Genomic DNA, 14,986 nt, shown 5'->3' on the forward strand with positions numbered 1-14,986 from the left:
AAATCCAGTATGCTATAAAGAAACACAAAGTCAAAAGTTGATGCTCTAAATACTGATTTGAAACTATGTTGTGTGAGTGCTTTCAGAACTAAATCTACAATTAAATGAATCTATAATCCACTAGCAGGCACAAATTAAAATATGAGGTATACAATAAGCCATTAGGAAAACTTGTTTAAATAGGAGATAGGTGACGAAGTAAATACATCTCAGAAAGAAATTCACATTGTTGAAGATACAGGGGAATATCATCAAATGTAGTTGTTCAAGGACCAAAACATGTATTGACACAGAGATTAAAGAAAAAAACAAGAAGGTAAACAGTTAACATTTTCAAAAGGTGTTTCATAAAGCTCTTCTTCAGAATTTTCTGGCTTTGGGTAATAATCATTACTTTCTGACTCTGGATGATGAAATCCCTTGGAATGGTCAGAAAATAATTTTAGAATGAACTGCGCATACACTGGCTCCATATGTCACCCAGGTGGGCTGAGGATACGACCCCACTTACATAGCACTCCTGCCACAACTGCCTAAGCCACATCAAGTCACGGGGAAACACTCAGACAAATCAAATCCAGAGACTCTCCATCAAACTAGACTGTGCTCTGTAAAACTGCCTTTATGACGAAAGATGACGGACTCATGAAGGCCCAGTTCAGGAAATGTATCTATTGGTACAGAAACCCCCTCAGTAGTATCAGGATACAGGTAAATATCACATGTGATCCTGGATCAAGGAGATAAATTACTAAAATATCCCCAAAATTCTTATTGTGACAACAGGTATATCTGAGTATAGACTGTACATTATATCAATGTGAAATTTCCAGAATTTGGCAATTATACTGTGATTATGCAAGAGAATGTCCTTGTTCTTAGGAGACAAAGGCTAAAGTATTTAGAGGCAAAGGTCAAGATGTCTACTCTCAAAAAATGTTTAGCAAAAAAGTGTTTAAATAATAATACATATACCAACCAAACCTGTTGCCTCAGAGTCAATTCCGACTCATGGCTACCCTAGAGGACATAGAGCTTCCAAGGGACACCTGGTAGATTCGAACTGCCAACCTTTTGGTTAGCAGCTCTAGCACTTAACCACTATGCCACCAGGGTTTCCATAATATGTACATACACAGAGTTAGAAAGCAAAAGTCAACAACTGGTAGACCTAGGTAAAGGACTTTTAAGTGTGCTCATGGTATCTCTTCTTGCAACTTTTCTGCAAGTTTGAAATTTTTCAAAATAGAAAGCTAATTAAAAAAAAAAAAAAGCTGTTCCATGTAATAGATGTATTTTAGGTATGACTTTCAAAGGTCATGAAATTTTATCGACAATACTAAGATAATACTTAAATCTGTAATTATTGAAAGAGTATACCTAGAAAGCTTAAGCTGTGTTAGCTGTACGTTCATTCTATCGATTACTGGTGGATGTAAGCAGTCTTCACCAGATATCAGACTGAACTGATTTTGAACTCTGATTAAACCAAGGTCTACCACTACTGCGTTGGTCGAAATGGAAGACTGTGGGATGATTATAACTGGAGCTTTCAAATCAACAGAGATGGAAATGCGAAAACTCCTCTGGGCAAGATCTTTCACGCTCGTGGCAGCCTTTTCCGCAGCTTGGGCCGTGGCAGCACTCAGAGCTTCTTTGGCTGTCTGGAAATTATTCAGGAAGTTCTGTGGGCATGAAACATAAACGGAAAGACTCAAACACAGGCCAGGTGTACTAATAATGCCATCTTCTTTGTAGACACATGCTGGTTTTTCTCCAATAAATAACTTTCAGCTGAGCCCTGTTTTTCTAGTATTAGCTAAGAATTACTGTTAATTCACCCATAACCATGAGCTAGCTGACCAGGGCTTAATGTTATAGAACTAAGGAATAGAGGTGAAAAAAATTTTTTTTTTTACTTAAGAATTTGGTTTGATTATACTCTAGTAAAAATAATTACCACTCCTAGATTTAAAGAAAAATCATTATGATTCAGATTTCAGCTCCCTATTAAACAGATGTGTTGACCTTTATATTAATATATAAATACCATATGTAATCCGGAGGCCCTGGTAGCACAGTGGTTAAGAGCCACAGCACGCTATGGCTGCGAACCAAAAAAGGTTGGCAGTTCAAATCTACCAGCTGCTCCCTATAAACACTATGGAGCAGTTCTACTCTGTCCTACAGGGTCGCTATTAGTCCGAATTAACTTAACGACAATGGGTTTGGTTTTTGGTTTTATACATAATCAGAACAGTGCCCACCCTAAAAATCCAAGTTTATACAATTTGCAAACATAATAATCAGACTTATTTAAACACTTCCAAGTTGAAATTTTAACATACTAAATAGTATTTTACCAGAAGTGACATGAGGAATTTATGAAGATACACAATCTGAATACAGCCAACATTCAGCGAGACCACACCATCCACCTTGGACATGTCAGTATAGGAATGCCCCTCAGTAGCATCTGGATACAAATCCAAGTTAAAACGAAAAACTTCATTGCCCATTATCGAGACAGCCTGAAAAACAGAAATCTGAATGTAGCTCATTCCAGAAGACAAAACAAAATCCCATTTATAAAAAGGGTTTATATTTTAAACTTTCCGTATACAATCTTTATAGAAACAAATATTTGTCTATTAAAATATATCTCATTAATACATTTTAAAGTAAAATATGTTTTTTTTTTAATCTCATGCTCAATCATCAAAAAACATTATTTACTGTCACCTACTTTTTTATGAATTGTCTTAGGATCTACATCTGTGACAATAATATTTTCTAGTCTGGCAAAGAGTGACTGTTTTCTTGACTGAAGAGAAAGAAATGAATCAAGGCCTGAAAAAAAAAAATTATAATTTCTGTAGATCAACCACCAATAAGATCTTTTTCATTGCATGATTTTATCTTGGAGGTAAAACCTTAAAATACATAGCCATGTCTGAACTCACAGTTGACAGATACGCTGCTATATTAGGTCATTTTTGTTTTATAAAGAATGAAACCTACAATTTCACTAAAAATAATTATCTGAATTTCTAATCTCCTGAAGAAATCAGATCTGGTACAAACAGATTATCAGGATTGTTTATACCTTATACCCCGTGATCTACATGGAAGTTATGAAAAAGTTTCATAAATCAAATTCAGACCAGTAGAGAAAGGACATAAGAAAAAAAAAAAAAAAAAACCTTAGTTTTCTGGTTTCTAAGTTCTCCAAGAATTTCACTGAACAAATTCTTTATCTTTACCAGATCACAGTGAGATGGTAAAGACAGAGCCAGGGAAAAAGTGAGGTGATGAGTTTTAGCAGCTTTTGCCTAAAAGGACATAATTGGTTGCACAGGCTTGTTTTTCATGATGAGGTTGCTCTGAATTCACATCAGGATAAAGCATATTCAAAGAACCTAACTGGGATTGGGCATTGACACTTATCCCAGCCCATCAACAGCATCCCAACGTTGACATTAGCACCCTTTCCCATCTCTGGGACAACTCTCTGGAAGGTCTACAATACCAGTGTGTGTAGTTCATTTTGATGGCCAGATACTGACCAACAGCTACACCCCCCCGACCCCCCCAAAAAAGAACACAGGCAGCCCAATTCTGTCCTTCCCGCTTTCACAGCTCACAGACCTCCATTTATACATTCTTTAGCAATACAAAAAAAAGCTTATCTTTTAACCAATTTTTAATGTGAAAAATTTTACCTTGAATCTTGATTTCAGCAATATTGTTCTTTTCATCACAAATGACAACACAGAAAGCATTCAACTTGGCAAAGAGCCTGAAGTTAATAATATCACTATCTTTAGAGGATACAATCACTAAAAATAAAACAAAGCATTTGATCACAGATGGATTCTAGTAATCAAAAATCTATTAAGGAATCACACTTACATTAAGTGACCCACAATCCTGTTAAAATAAAACTCTCAAGCTCTTAAAATTTCAAATACTTTTTGCACTTTATATATTCTGTACAGGTTTCATTTTTAATAGTGAAATGTGTTACTTTTATTATTTAAAAGCAAGGATAAAAGCTAAAATGAATAAAATAAGGACACTGAAATGCAGAGAAGCTAAATAACAGGTCTATGGTCACATTGTTTACGTAGCAGAGTCAGGACTTGAAGTGAGTTCGTTCTGATCCAAAGCCTGGGCTCTTGACCAGTTAGACTCTATCCTTGCACCCCTGCCTTTATACCTCTGGGTCTTAATCTTCTTATGTGTAAAATGGAAGTGAAAACTAATGCTCTCTCTGGAGTCCCTTCAGAAGCCACTGAGAGGGGAGGAAGAGCTCAGTGTAAATACAGGTCCCCTCCTCCTAGTAACTATCTAACAGCACCCCTACCACCTCCTAGAAACTACCTAATAGCACCCCCACCACCTCCTCCTGTTAACTACCTAACAGTACCCCCACCACCTCCTCCTGGTAACTATCTAGCAGCACCCCCACCACCTCCTAGAAACTACCTAACAGCACCCCCATCACCACCTCCAGAAACTACCTAGCAGCATCCCCACCACCTCCTCCTAGTAACTACCTAACGGCATCCCCACCACCTCCTCCTAGTAACTATCTAACGGCATCCCTACCAACCTCCTCCTAGTAACTACCTAACGGCACCCCACCACCTCCTCCTAGTAACTACCTAACGGCACTCCCACCACCTCCTCCTAGTAACTACCTAACAGCACCCCCGCCACCACCTCCTAGTAACTACCTAACAGCATCTACCACCACCTCCTAGTAACCACCCAACGGCACCCCATCACCTCCTCCTAATAACTACCTAACAGCATCCCACCACCACCTCCTAGTAACTACCTAATGGCATCCCCACCACCACCTCCTAGTAACTACCTAACTGCACCCCACCACCACCTCCTGGTAACTTCCTAACGGCACCCCATCACCTCCTCCTAATAACTACCCAACGGCACCCCCACCACCACCTCCTAGTAACTACCTAACGGCACCCCCACCACCACCTCCTAGTAACCACCTAATGGTACCCCCCACCACCTCCTCCTAGTAACTACCTCATGGTACCCCCCACCACCTCCTCCTAGTAACTACTTAATGGCACCCCCACCACCTCCTCCTAGTAACTACCTAACAGTACCCCCACCACCTCCTCCTAGTAACTACCTAATGGCACCCCCACGACCACCAAAACAGGAATAAGAACAAAACAAACATTTCTAAAAATAACTTCGCTAATTGCATTTGCCTTACATATCAAGCACCCAGGTCAGGTTTTATTTGAAGAAAAGGACTAAGTGGGGAAAGTGGCTTGTAAATGACTGAATCAGGTAATCTCTGAGATTGCTCACTTAGCGCTAGAACTCTAAAACCCTTACTAACAAGAAACAAAAAAGTATGTTTCATACCCTTTTGCAGAGCTGAATTTTTTTGTTGCTTTTCAGTTGAAATTTGTGCCTCCTTGACATCACCCATTTTTTGACCATCTGATGGAATAACGTTTGTCAGGTAGTTAATAGAAGAGAGGAGGGCTTGTGTTTGCAGCAACAGATTTAAAGATGAAAAGGCTACCTAAAGATGTTCAAAAAGAAAGTTTTCCTGAGTCCATTGTCTCCACGATGGATCCAAAGGGCTCCCAGTTCTGCCTGTATCACCGTCTTCCCCATTCAGAAGGAGGAGAGAGGAAAACGAAGATTCACAGCCCAGGCTCTTTGAGCGTGGCATACATGGAGAGTATATTACACTTGCTTACTTCAAGAGAACATAGAAGTATACAAAGTAACAGAATAACTCACATTTCCATGTATAACTGTCGTGGGACCCATAATCTACTTTTCACAGTCATTCTAACATTCAACACATAAATGGTTTCTTGAATTATCAGTGATATTTACTATGATTACATAAAACTCATAAGCTAGAACATCAAACTCCAGAATCACCATGTGCTACTATTGTCTAGAAATAATTTCAAATGTGGCATTCATGAGATTTATCTATAAAAGATATGATCGAGAGTGAGTTTTCTGTCATTAAATGCTCTTCTAAAACCTCAATAACGGTCCTATCATTTAAGAAGAAACATAGAACACATAATGTATAGAGGGGAAAAAGTATTACATTTTTTAAAACACTGGCTCTAGGAAGCTAAGTTTTCTAATAGCAAATGAACATGTAATAATCTTTGCTTATATGTAAGAAAATATTTTTTTCCATTTCCTGAAAACACTAAATGGACATAAAAACTATAAAAAAGGAAGGTTCACAATATTATAACAGATTCCCCATCTCTGAAAAGTTTCATGCAAAATCCACCTCCCTCATTTTCTGTTTGTCACTCACAGTTACACTGCACCTCTTCCTCCTCTGTGCCACCACCTAAGTCGTGCCGCTTCAGCTCCCACGTTTCTCCCTGTATTTCAGGCTTTCACTCCTGCATTAAACGATGCTATCTAGTCTGCTCTGTGGAGAACCTTGTCCGTTCTCTATAAATCAATGGTCCTCTGTGTCTAAAACATTCCCTTGTTTTTAGAAATAACATTAAAAGTTTTAAGGACATTAGGGTGTGATATAGTAGGTCAAAACAACAGCTTGACTAAAGCTGAATCACGCACAGAGCAGATTAAGTATTTATGAGGTTAGTTTATACCTTACGTCCTCAAATTATTCAGTCAATATTTCTCAAAGGATATTTGAAGCTTGGAAAGTAAGTTATTTTCAAATAAGATATATTCCTTCAATAGAATTTCTTACCTTAACTGTTTGCTCAGTTTTTTCAAAAGTAGTTTGAAAACTAGGTCCATTTTTATCAGCCTGAAAAAAGAAGTTAATTTATTTATAGTTAGTTTTATCTGTATTTTATATATATTATATATTTAATTTTATTATCTATGCTTTAACTGGGTTTTTATACTTTAAAGTCACATCCAAATAATTTATTATAACAGAGTGACTTTTTCCCCTCTTCAAACATGCGAGAGCATGGTACCATTCATTTCTAGGTAACTGCAGCTAGATGTACCGTGGCTAGACGTCAGAATCGTATGGGTAACCGCGGCTAGACGTCAGAATCATACAGACAACTGCAGCTGGACGTCAGAATTATACAGGTAGCTGCGGCTAGACATCAGAATTATACAGGTAGCTGCGGCTAAATGTCAGAATTATACAGGTAGCTGTGGCTAGACATCAGAATTATACAGGTAGCTGCAGCTAGACGTCAGATCATACAGGTAGCTGCGGCTAGACGTCAGAATTATACAGGTAGCTGCAGCTAAATGTCAGAATTATACAGGTAGCTGTGGCTAGACATCAGAATTATACAGGTAGCTGCAGCTAAATGTCAGAATTATACAGGTAGCTGTGGCTAGACGTCAGAATTATATAGGTAACTGCAGCTAGACATCAGAATTATACAGGTAACTGCAGCTATATGGCAGAATTATAAACTCTCAAGGTTGAATGTGACTTTAAAGGTACATCGGTGTAGGTTTCTGAGTGGCACAAATGGTTTGTCCTCAACTACTAACCTAAAGGTTGGTAATTCAAACCCATCCAGTGGTGCCACAAAAGAAAGGCCTGGCGATCTGCTATGCCAACAAAACCCTATGGAGCAGCTCTACTCTGTAACACATGAGGTCACCATGAGTCAGAATCAACTTGACGGCAATGGGTTTGGTTTTGCTGTTGCTGTTTAGTCTATCAGTCACCTAATACCCAAATTCCTTTATAAAGTCTCTGCCAAGTCTGTATTTGGATATCTCCAGGGAAAGAAACCCCGTTTCCTTACAAATCCAAGCTTTGAGTTTCATGAGGTCTTCATACTAAGTTGGAGCTCTGGTGGTGCAGTGGTCAAGAGCTCAGCTGTTAAGCAAAATGTTGACAGTTCGAATCTACCAGCAGCTCCTTGGAAAGCCTACGGGATACTTCTACTCTGTCCTATAAGTCGGAATCAACTCGACAGCAGCACGTTTGGTTTTTTGTTTTGTCACACTAAGTTGAAAATCTATCTTTCATCACACGATCCGTTGATCCTATTCTGCTCCTTACATAGAAAATTACATAGAAAATTCAGACTCAAATTCAGAGTTCTACCTCCTGTGATTAGTTTTCTGGCTGGGCTGGTTCCTCAGCCCCCCTACTCCCACAGTTCTTTGTGCATTTCTCTATTAGACAGTCAATCATGCTATATTTTAACTGTTATTTAACTGTCTCCCTCCAAATCCACTGCTGGCAAGACTATTCCAACTCACAGTAACCCTATAAAACCTGGAACCAAACCCATTACCATCAAGTAGATTTCAACTTACAACGACCCTGTAATACAACAGTAGAACTGCCCCATAAGGTTTCAAAGTTGCTGCTGGTGGATTTGAACTGCCAGCCTTTTCAGTTAGCAGCCGAGCTCTTAACCACTGCACCACCGGGGCTCTTCAGTAACCCTATAGGACAGAGTAAAACTGCCCCATAGGGTTTCCAAAGCTGTAGATCTTTATGGGAGCAGAATGCCACATCTTTCTCCTGCAGAGCAGCTAGTGGGTTCAAACCACTGACCTTTCAGTTAACAGCCAGGCCCTTTAACCAGTGTGCCACCAGGGCTCCTATCTGCCTACTAGTTTATAATTTCCTTGGGGACAGGGAATGGTTTTCATCTCTGTATCCTAAGTGCCTAACAAAGCACCAGGCACACATGGACACTAAATAAATAGTTGTTGAATGGCTACACAAACCAGCTAATCTTGAATGAAACTAAGTATCATCAGTGTTTCTCATGTGTTATATTTTTGAGTCCCTTCCCAAGATGGGCAGTTTTCTCCTAAGCCAATCCAATCAGCCTTTATCCTTTTTGATGCTGTATGATCAGCCAAATGTCACCTACATATACAACTAATAAACCAAAAAACCAAACCCAGTGCCGTCGAGTTGATTCCGATTCAGCGACCCTACAGGACAGAGCAGAACTGCCCCATAGAGTTTCCAAGGAGCGCCTGGAGGATTCAAACTGCCGACCCTTTGGTTAGCAGCCGTAGCACTTAACCACTATGCCACCAGGGTTTCCATACAACTAATGTAGGTAGGTAAATATGCCCCAGAAGACAGGAGCACTCGCTAGAACCTACTTCATTCCAGGCTTCCATCTTTGGGAACAGGAAGCTACTAGGTGGCTTTGTAATAGCCCTGTACTCAAGTGATTAAAAACTATAACTAAAAAGAAAAATTATGATATACATCCAGAGCCTTTGGTAATCCACCTCCTTGTTTTTCCTTCCAGGGGGTAGTTTGGAGCATACAACAAATACGTAAACATTCTACCGCCCTTACCTTAATATATTCCACTTTTAAAAGATCTAATCCAGGTTTGTCAGAAGAGCTAATCAAATGAAGCGGCTTCTTTTTGGATCCTAGATTAAAGAAAAAGAAAAGTATTTCAAGTAAATTGCTCATTTTTCGTTTTGGAATTTTCTAGTTATCTTTTTCTTTTTTTAAAAAATGTCAATTAAGCTTCAAAAGAATATATGCACACATTTTCATGGTTATTGCATGCAAAGACTATCAGTAGTGAAGAAGTAAACCAATTCAAATTCTTACCTTTGGCATCCAACTTAACTTTAAAACATGGTTATTTTTATTTGATTTCACATCTGTGTCCAAAAATAATTAAGATTCTCTAGCTTTTTTTAAGGCCATGTGTGCATTTGCAGGGCAACAAAAAGACTACAAGGGCTTGAGAACCAGGAAATATAAATTCTAGCTCAGCTCTATCCTTTCCTCATCCTAACTTCACTTTTCTCAGTTATACAGCAAGGACGTTAGATAGAAAAATCTGTAACAGTGTGACAAGCTGTAAAATTCTTGGGACAAAGACTTTATTTTATTCACAATTAAGAAATTCAAATAATTTTCCTTTGTTTAGACTGTAAGGGAGAAGGCTTACACGAAAGGGTTTTTTTTTTTTAAGGGCAGGAAATTGCTAAACTTCTTTTAACTGTATTACCATACCTACTGCCAGTTGAGTCAATTCTGGTTCACAGCAACCCTGCAAGACAGAGTAGAACTGTCTCATAGGGTTTCCAAGGCTCTAAATCTTTATGGAAGCAGACTGCCACTTCTTTCTCCTGAAGAGTAGCTAGTGGGTTTGAACCGCCAACCTTTCACTTAGCAAGGAGAGCTTAACCACTGTGCCATATTCTTACGTAAATTTATCAAGGAGCTACCTCTAGAAGCTCTGGAGGCAGAATAGATTTATTCACCATTTTATCCACCTTTTATGATCTGCCTGCTTCTGAGACATCTCAGAATATCCCCTTGACCTCCAAGGTCATCCCTAAAGAACAAAAAAGCCCAGCAAATTTGTTATTTGTATTTTTTACCTCAAGACGGTAATGTAAACTCCATCTTAACAGTGCTTACAGGAAATTACTAATACGTAAAACACTATTTTTCTTCTAAATTGAGGTTTACTTCTATAGCTAATAAAAAGAAAATAACAAAACATAGGTCTTTATATTTGAATTTAAGACATTAGACAAATACAATGAAATTTCAATTACTGTAGATGCATCCATTTCTTCATTCCCCAAATATCTAACGAGCACATAAGACATGCAAACAGTGAAATGGATAAGCCATCAGCACTTCTCAGTCAATTTTATATTCACTATTTTCATTTTCGCTTTTATAATCTGTTGCTTCCTGTGATTTACATACACTATTCAATAGAAGGAGCCCTGGTGGCGTGGTGGTTAAAGAGCTTGGCTGCTAACCAAAAAGGCTGGCAGCTCGAATCCACTAGCCACTCCCTAGAAATGCTATGGGGCAGTTCTACCCTGTCCTATATGGTCACTTTGCATTGGAATCAACTCGACTGCAAGAGGTTATTCAATAGAAAAAACAAGGATTTCAGTATCATAAGACCAGAGATAAATTCTAGATTTCTACTCATAAAATACATTATCTTGAGTAAGCCACTAAATCTCTATTTTTCTTTGTAAAATGGGAATGATGCTGCCTACACCAAGGGGATTTAAATAGGTTCTCTGTGGCGACAGATCACAGTGGTTATGAATACAGACCCCAGGGCCATGGTTCAGCCACTTACAAGGTGTGACAGTGGATTAAGGTATATAATCAATCGATGCCTAGGTTTCCTTATCTGTGAGAACTGGAGAAAATAACAGTACTTACTTCATACTGATGTTATACAGAGTAAATGAGTTATTATTTGTAATTGTCAGGTAGTTAGTATTTATCATAAATATTATTATATAATTAAAAGTGTTTCAGATACCCTAAAGTGTTATTTCTACTTTTAATGGCTATTACCTTGAATTTCATGGTAATCCAAGCTGATTTTCTTTAAATAAGACACTGCAGTTAAGTCAAACGTTCTCATCGTAGCCTCTGTTCCTAACTGAGTGACGTTAAACACCAGAATTGTATTTTCTTCTTTCTGTTGTTTGGTAAGTTCCAAAATCACCTAGAAGAATCAACACAGCCAATTAAAAGTTGACAAGTAGTCTGAATCATACTTAAAAACAACAAAATCTTCATACATATCACCATGAGAACAGCAAAAACCGTTCATTCTCCTCTCTTACCACAGAGCTAGTTAATATGACTAAAAAGTATCATCCTTCAATTCTATTACTGAGAATGCAAGCTCATCTATATAAAAATCATGAAAAAATTTAACACCCATTATTGATATAAATTTCTCTAATTTAGTAAGAAATAGGAATGTATGGCTTCTTCCTTATTTTAATTTTTTTAAACCTGTACCTCAAAACAAAAATCGTATCTGGTGATAAAAGAACCATTCCCATTAAAGTAAAAAGACAAGGATGGTCCCTATCATTATTACAACTTAAGTTTATTGTGGAAATAATAACTAATGTATTTTGAGAATGAAAAATACATGTGGCAATTTTAAATTTAAAAGTTCTGTAATACTCCCATCAAGAGGTGGGGGTCTCTGTCACCTCACTTTAAATCTGGGCCGACCTGTGACTGCTTCAATCACAAAGTACAGAGGAAGTGATGCTATAGTGACTTCTGATGTTGAAAAAGCCATGAAACTTCCACATGGGAAAAGCAAAGAAATAATAAGATAGCACAGAAATAATAAGATAGCACAGTACGGTATTCAGCACAGAATTAATACATAACAACAAATTTCAGATAAATCAATGACTTAAATAAATCAATGAAATTATAAAGTAATACATAGAGTAACAGGTAAATATTTTTTGTAATGGGGAGAACTTTTTAAACATACCACTAAAACTAGAATATAAAGTGTGATAAATTTCGCTACAGAAAAATTTAAAACTTTAAAATGGCAAAAAAAAAAAAAGTCAAATTGGAAAAAATTTTTATAAATATAAATGGATTAATATATTTAAAACACAAAGAATGCTGATAAATCAAGAAGAAAAAATACCAGAAATAATTTCCAGAAAAATGGACCAAGGATATGAACAATTAATTCTCCAAAGAAGAAATAAACACATGAAATGATTTTGAACCTCAAAGATATTCAAATTAATCAAAGATATTCAAATCAAAACACATGGTTACATTTCTCATCTAACCAGCAGGCATCTCATGTATCAGTGTTCACAAAACAACATTCCATTTTCCTGAAACTTTCTGGGGTGCATGTTCATGCTTTGGGCAGCAGGGAAAACAGGGTACCACATTTTTAATGTACTTAACGTTTGGGTCTAACATGAGATAGTTTACAAGAATAGTAGCAAGAACATATGTATTTATGGACAAAACAACTACACAAACCTCTTTTACTTCAAACTTGAGAAGAAGGTTAATGAGTTCCTCACTGGGGGCCTCTGCAGCTTTTTTCAGCTCTGATCCTTTCATACTTTTACCAGCCTGTGAGTCTCCATCTTCAGCATCAAAATACTCATCATCAGACTCTAAAGGAAGAAGACATTCCTTTGACCTGACAACTATGTCCACTGAAAACAGCATACAACATTCAAACCTCCCAACCATAAATTTAATTTATTAGATATAATCTTCATATCCAGAATCAGAATAGTTTTAATGGCTTTAAGTCCCACAAAGCCATGTGAAAATCATATTTAAAATCAAACAGCACAACTGTTTTTTCTTCGATTGTCCTGGCTGGTTTTCTCTTTAGTTCACTCATTCAACAGTCAATAAAATATTTAGGGGGGGCATCATTCACCACGTGTCAGGCAATGCCAGCCACTAAGGACACCAGAGTGACCAGGGAATCACTGGTCCATTTCCTCATGAAGCTTACATTATAGTTCAAATTAAAGGAGATAGGTCAGACCAGAGCTAGAGAAAGGATAAGGCAGAGATTGGGGCAATGAAAGTAGCTTATTTAGAATCTTAAATGCTGTCAACCACAAAAAAATTCCTTCATTTAAGTGATAAAGAAACACAGGTTACAAAAGTTGAGTAACTCAAGATCACACTGCTGGTCAATAAGCACAGCTAGAATGAGGACCATTCAATTACTATTATCACTTTCAGAATATCTGAATTTTCTAAAAATCTTACCTCCATAAGCCAATTTATAGTGAAGAGAGAAAATTTTGTTTTCTTTACCTGATTCCACTCCATCTAGTAATAGTGAAGTATCAAGTAGTCCTTTTGTCCCATCTGAAATAACAGGAACTGAGGATATCTAGGAAGGAATATAAACAGTTTTCTTAACATGCTGATTTAGCAGGATTAAATGTGCATAAATGAGAGAAGGACTGAAAGAGCAACAGAGGATAGTAATGGAAAGACACATCAATACACAATACACACGTCTTCCAACAAGCACATTATGCAACTCACTAATTAGTAATTGGCTGGCTGGGGCTTATAAACTGCTAAGACTACCACCTGCATCTACAGGACAAAACTATGGACAACTCTGGTAGGTAAGTCTATTTACGACTGTGTGTCATTTAGTTGCCATCCATTGCAACATCAAAGGAAATCTTGATTACAGATCCCTGGAAAATGGTATCACCATCAATTGGTTCTCTCAAATTTCATTTCGAAAGTAAGTAGTCAACACTTATTTTATGCTGTAAAGATCAATTCTAATTAAAATGGTCTAGAACTTTTCAGTCTAACATATAAGGAAATTTCATACCAATTATCTACAACATTTTAAAGATTTCTTTCTAGTTCTACTGAAAACATGTTTCACAAATCTGAAAGACATTTTCCTCTATTAATGTATTTTTGTTCCCTTCATTTATAAAGCTTGCCCTAAAATTGATTTTCTACCATCACTCTAAAACAGTTGTAAAAATAGGCTACAATCTTTATTTATTCAATGCCATTTGCAGCTTTTTATAGAATCAACAAAATAAACACTACACTTCAAAAGTGCATGAAATAAACTGGTCCTAAAAAGACTGAAAATCAAAATAGTACACACAAAGAGGAAAAAGAACTTACCATACATACAAATGTAAAGAGCTTTAGCATTTGTTTTATATCCATTTACCTGTCTCTCTGGTGACTGTGCCAGTGATTTCTGTGGCAAGGGGATACTGTCGATCAAACAGAGCACATCTTTCATCTTCTGGTCGGAAAGTCTCACATGCATCAAAGGAAGCCCTCCTGATACTTTAAATCTAAAAACATAATTCAATTGTAAGGTTTTAAGGTCTATTTAGCTTCACTACATTAAGGAGGGGGGCACTGGAGAAGAGGCTGCATTGCAGAGTCAAAGGTACCACTTTGAAAATATTTTAATCTAATTACATTAATGCCTCATTTAGGGAACACTGTCAGAAAAAGGGAAAAACCAAGTTTCCAGGTAATTTAAACATTCTTTTTAAGGAATCAAACCCCTTTAAGTTAACGAATTCCCATGAAAATATTTCCAAACACAATTCCATACTTTTTAAAACCAAAGACACTGTACATACTTTAGCCATTTCCTGGTATCCAAAATTTCTCATGATAAACATTAACGAGTACCTACTCTAC

General features: G+C 37.2%; 1 protein-coding gene across 3 annotated transcripts in view; it reads right to left on the bottom strand.

Annotated features, from left to right (window-relative positions):
* Positions 1-14,986, bottom strand: part of VPS13C (vacuolar protein sorting 13 homolog C) — a 187,333-nt gene that overhangs the window by 86,562 nt on the left and 85,785 nt on the right. For all 3 annotated transcript variants that reach the window (XM_049905874.1, XM_049905873.1, XM_049905872.1), the window contains 11 exons: positions 14,499-14,628; positions 13,598-13,676; positions 12,794-12,933; positions 11,324-11,477; positions 9,323-9,402; positions 6,755-6,814; positions 5,410-5,572; positions 3,723-3,839; positions 2,747-2,850; positions 2,364-2,531; positions 1,381-1,685 (listed from right to left, as the gene is read on the bottom strand). In XM_049905874.1, the coding sequence (XP_049761831.1) occupies positions 1,381-1,685; positions 2,364-2,531; positions 2,747-2,850; positions 3,723-3,839; positions 5,410-5,572; positions 6,755-6,814; positions 9,323-9,402; positions 11,324-11,477; positions 12,794-12,933; positions 13,598-13,676; positions 14,499-14,628 (1,500 nt within the window). The remainder of the gene's footprint in view (positions 1-1,380; positions 1,686-2,363; positions 2,532-2,746; positions 2,851-3,722; positions 3,840-5,409; positions 5,573-6,754; positions 6,815-9,322; positions 9,403-11,323; positions 11,478-12,793; positions 12,934-13,597; positions 13,677-14,498; positions 14,629-14,986) is intronic.

Source organism: Elephas maximus, chromosome 13 (assembly GCF_024166365.1).
Source record: "Elephas maximus indicus isolate mEleMax1 chromosome 13, mEleMax1 primary haplotype, whole genome shotgun sequence".
NCBI lineage: Eukaryota > Metazoa > Chordata > Mammalia > Proboscidea > Elephantidae > Elephas > Elephas maximus.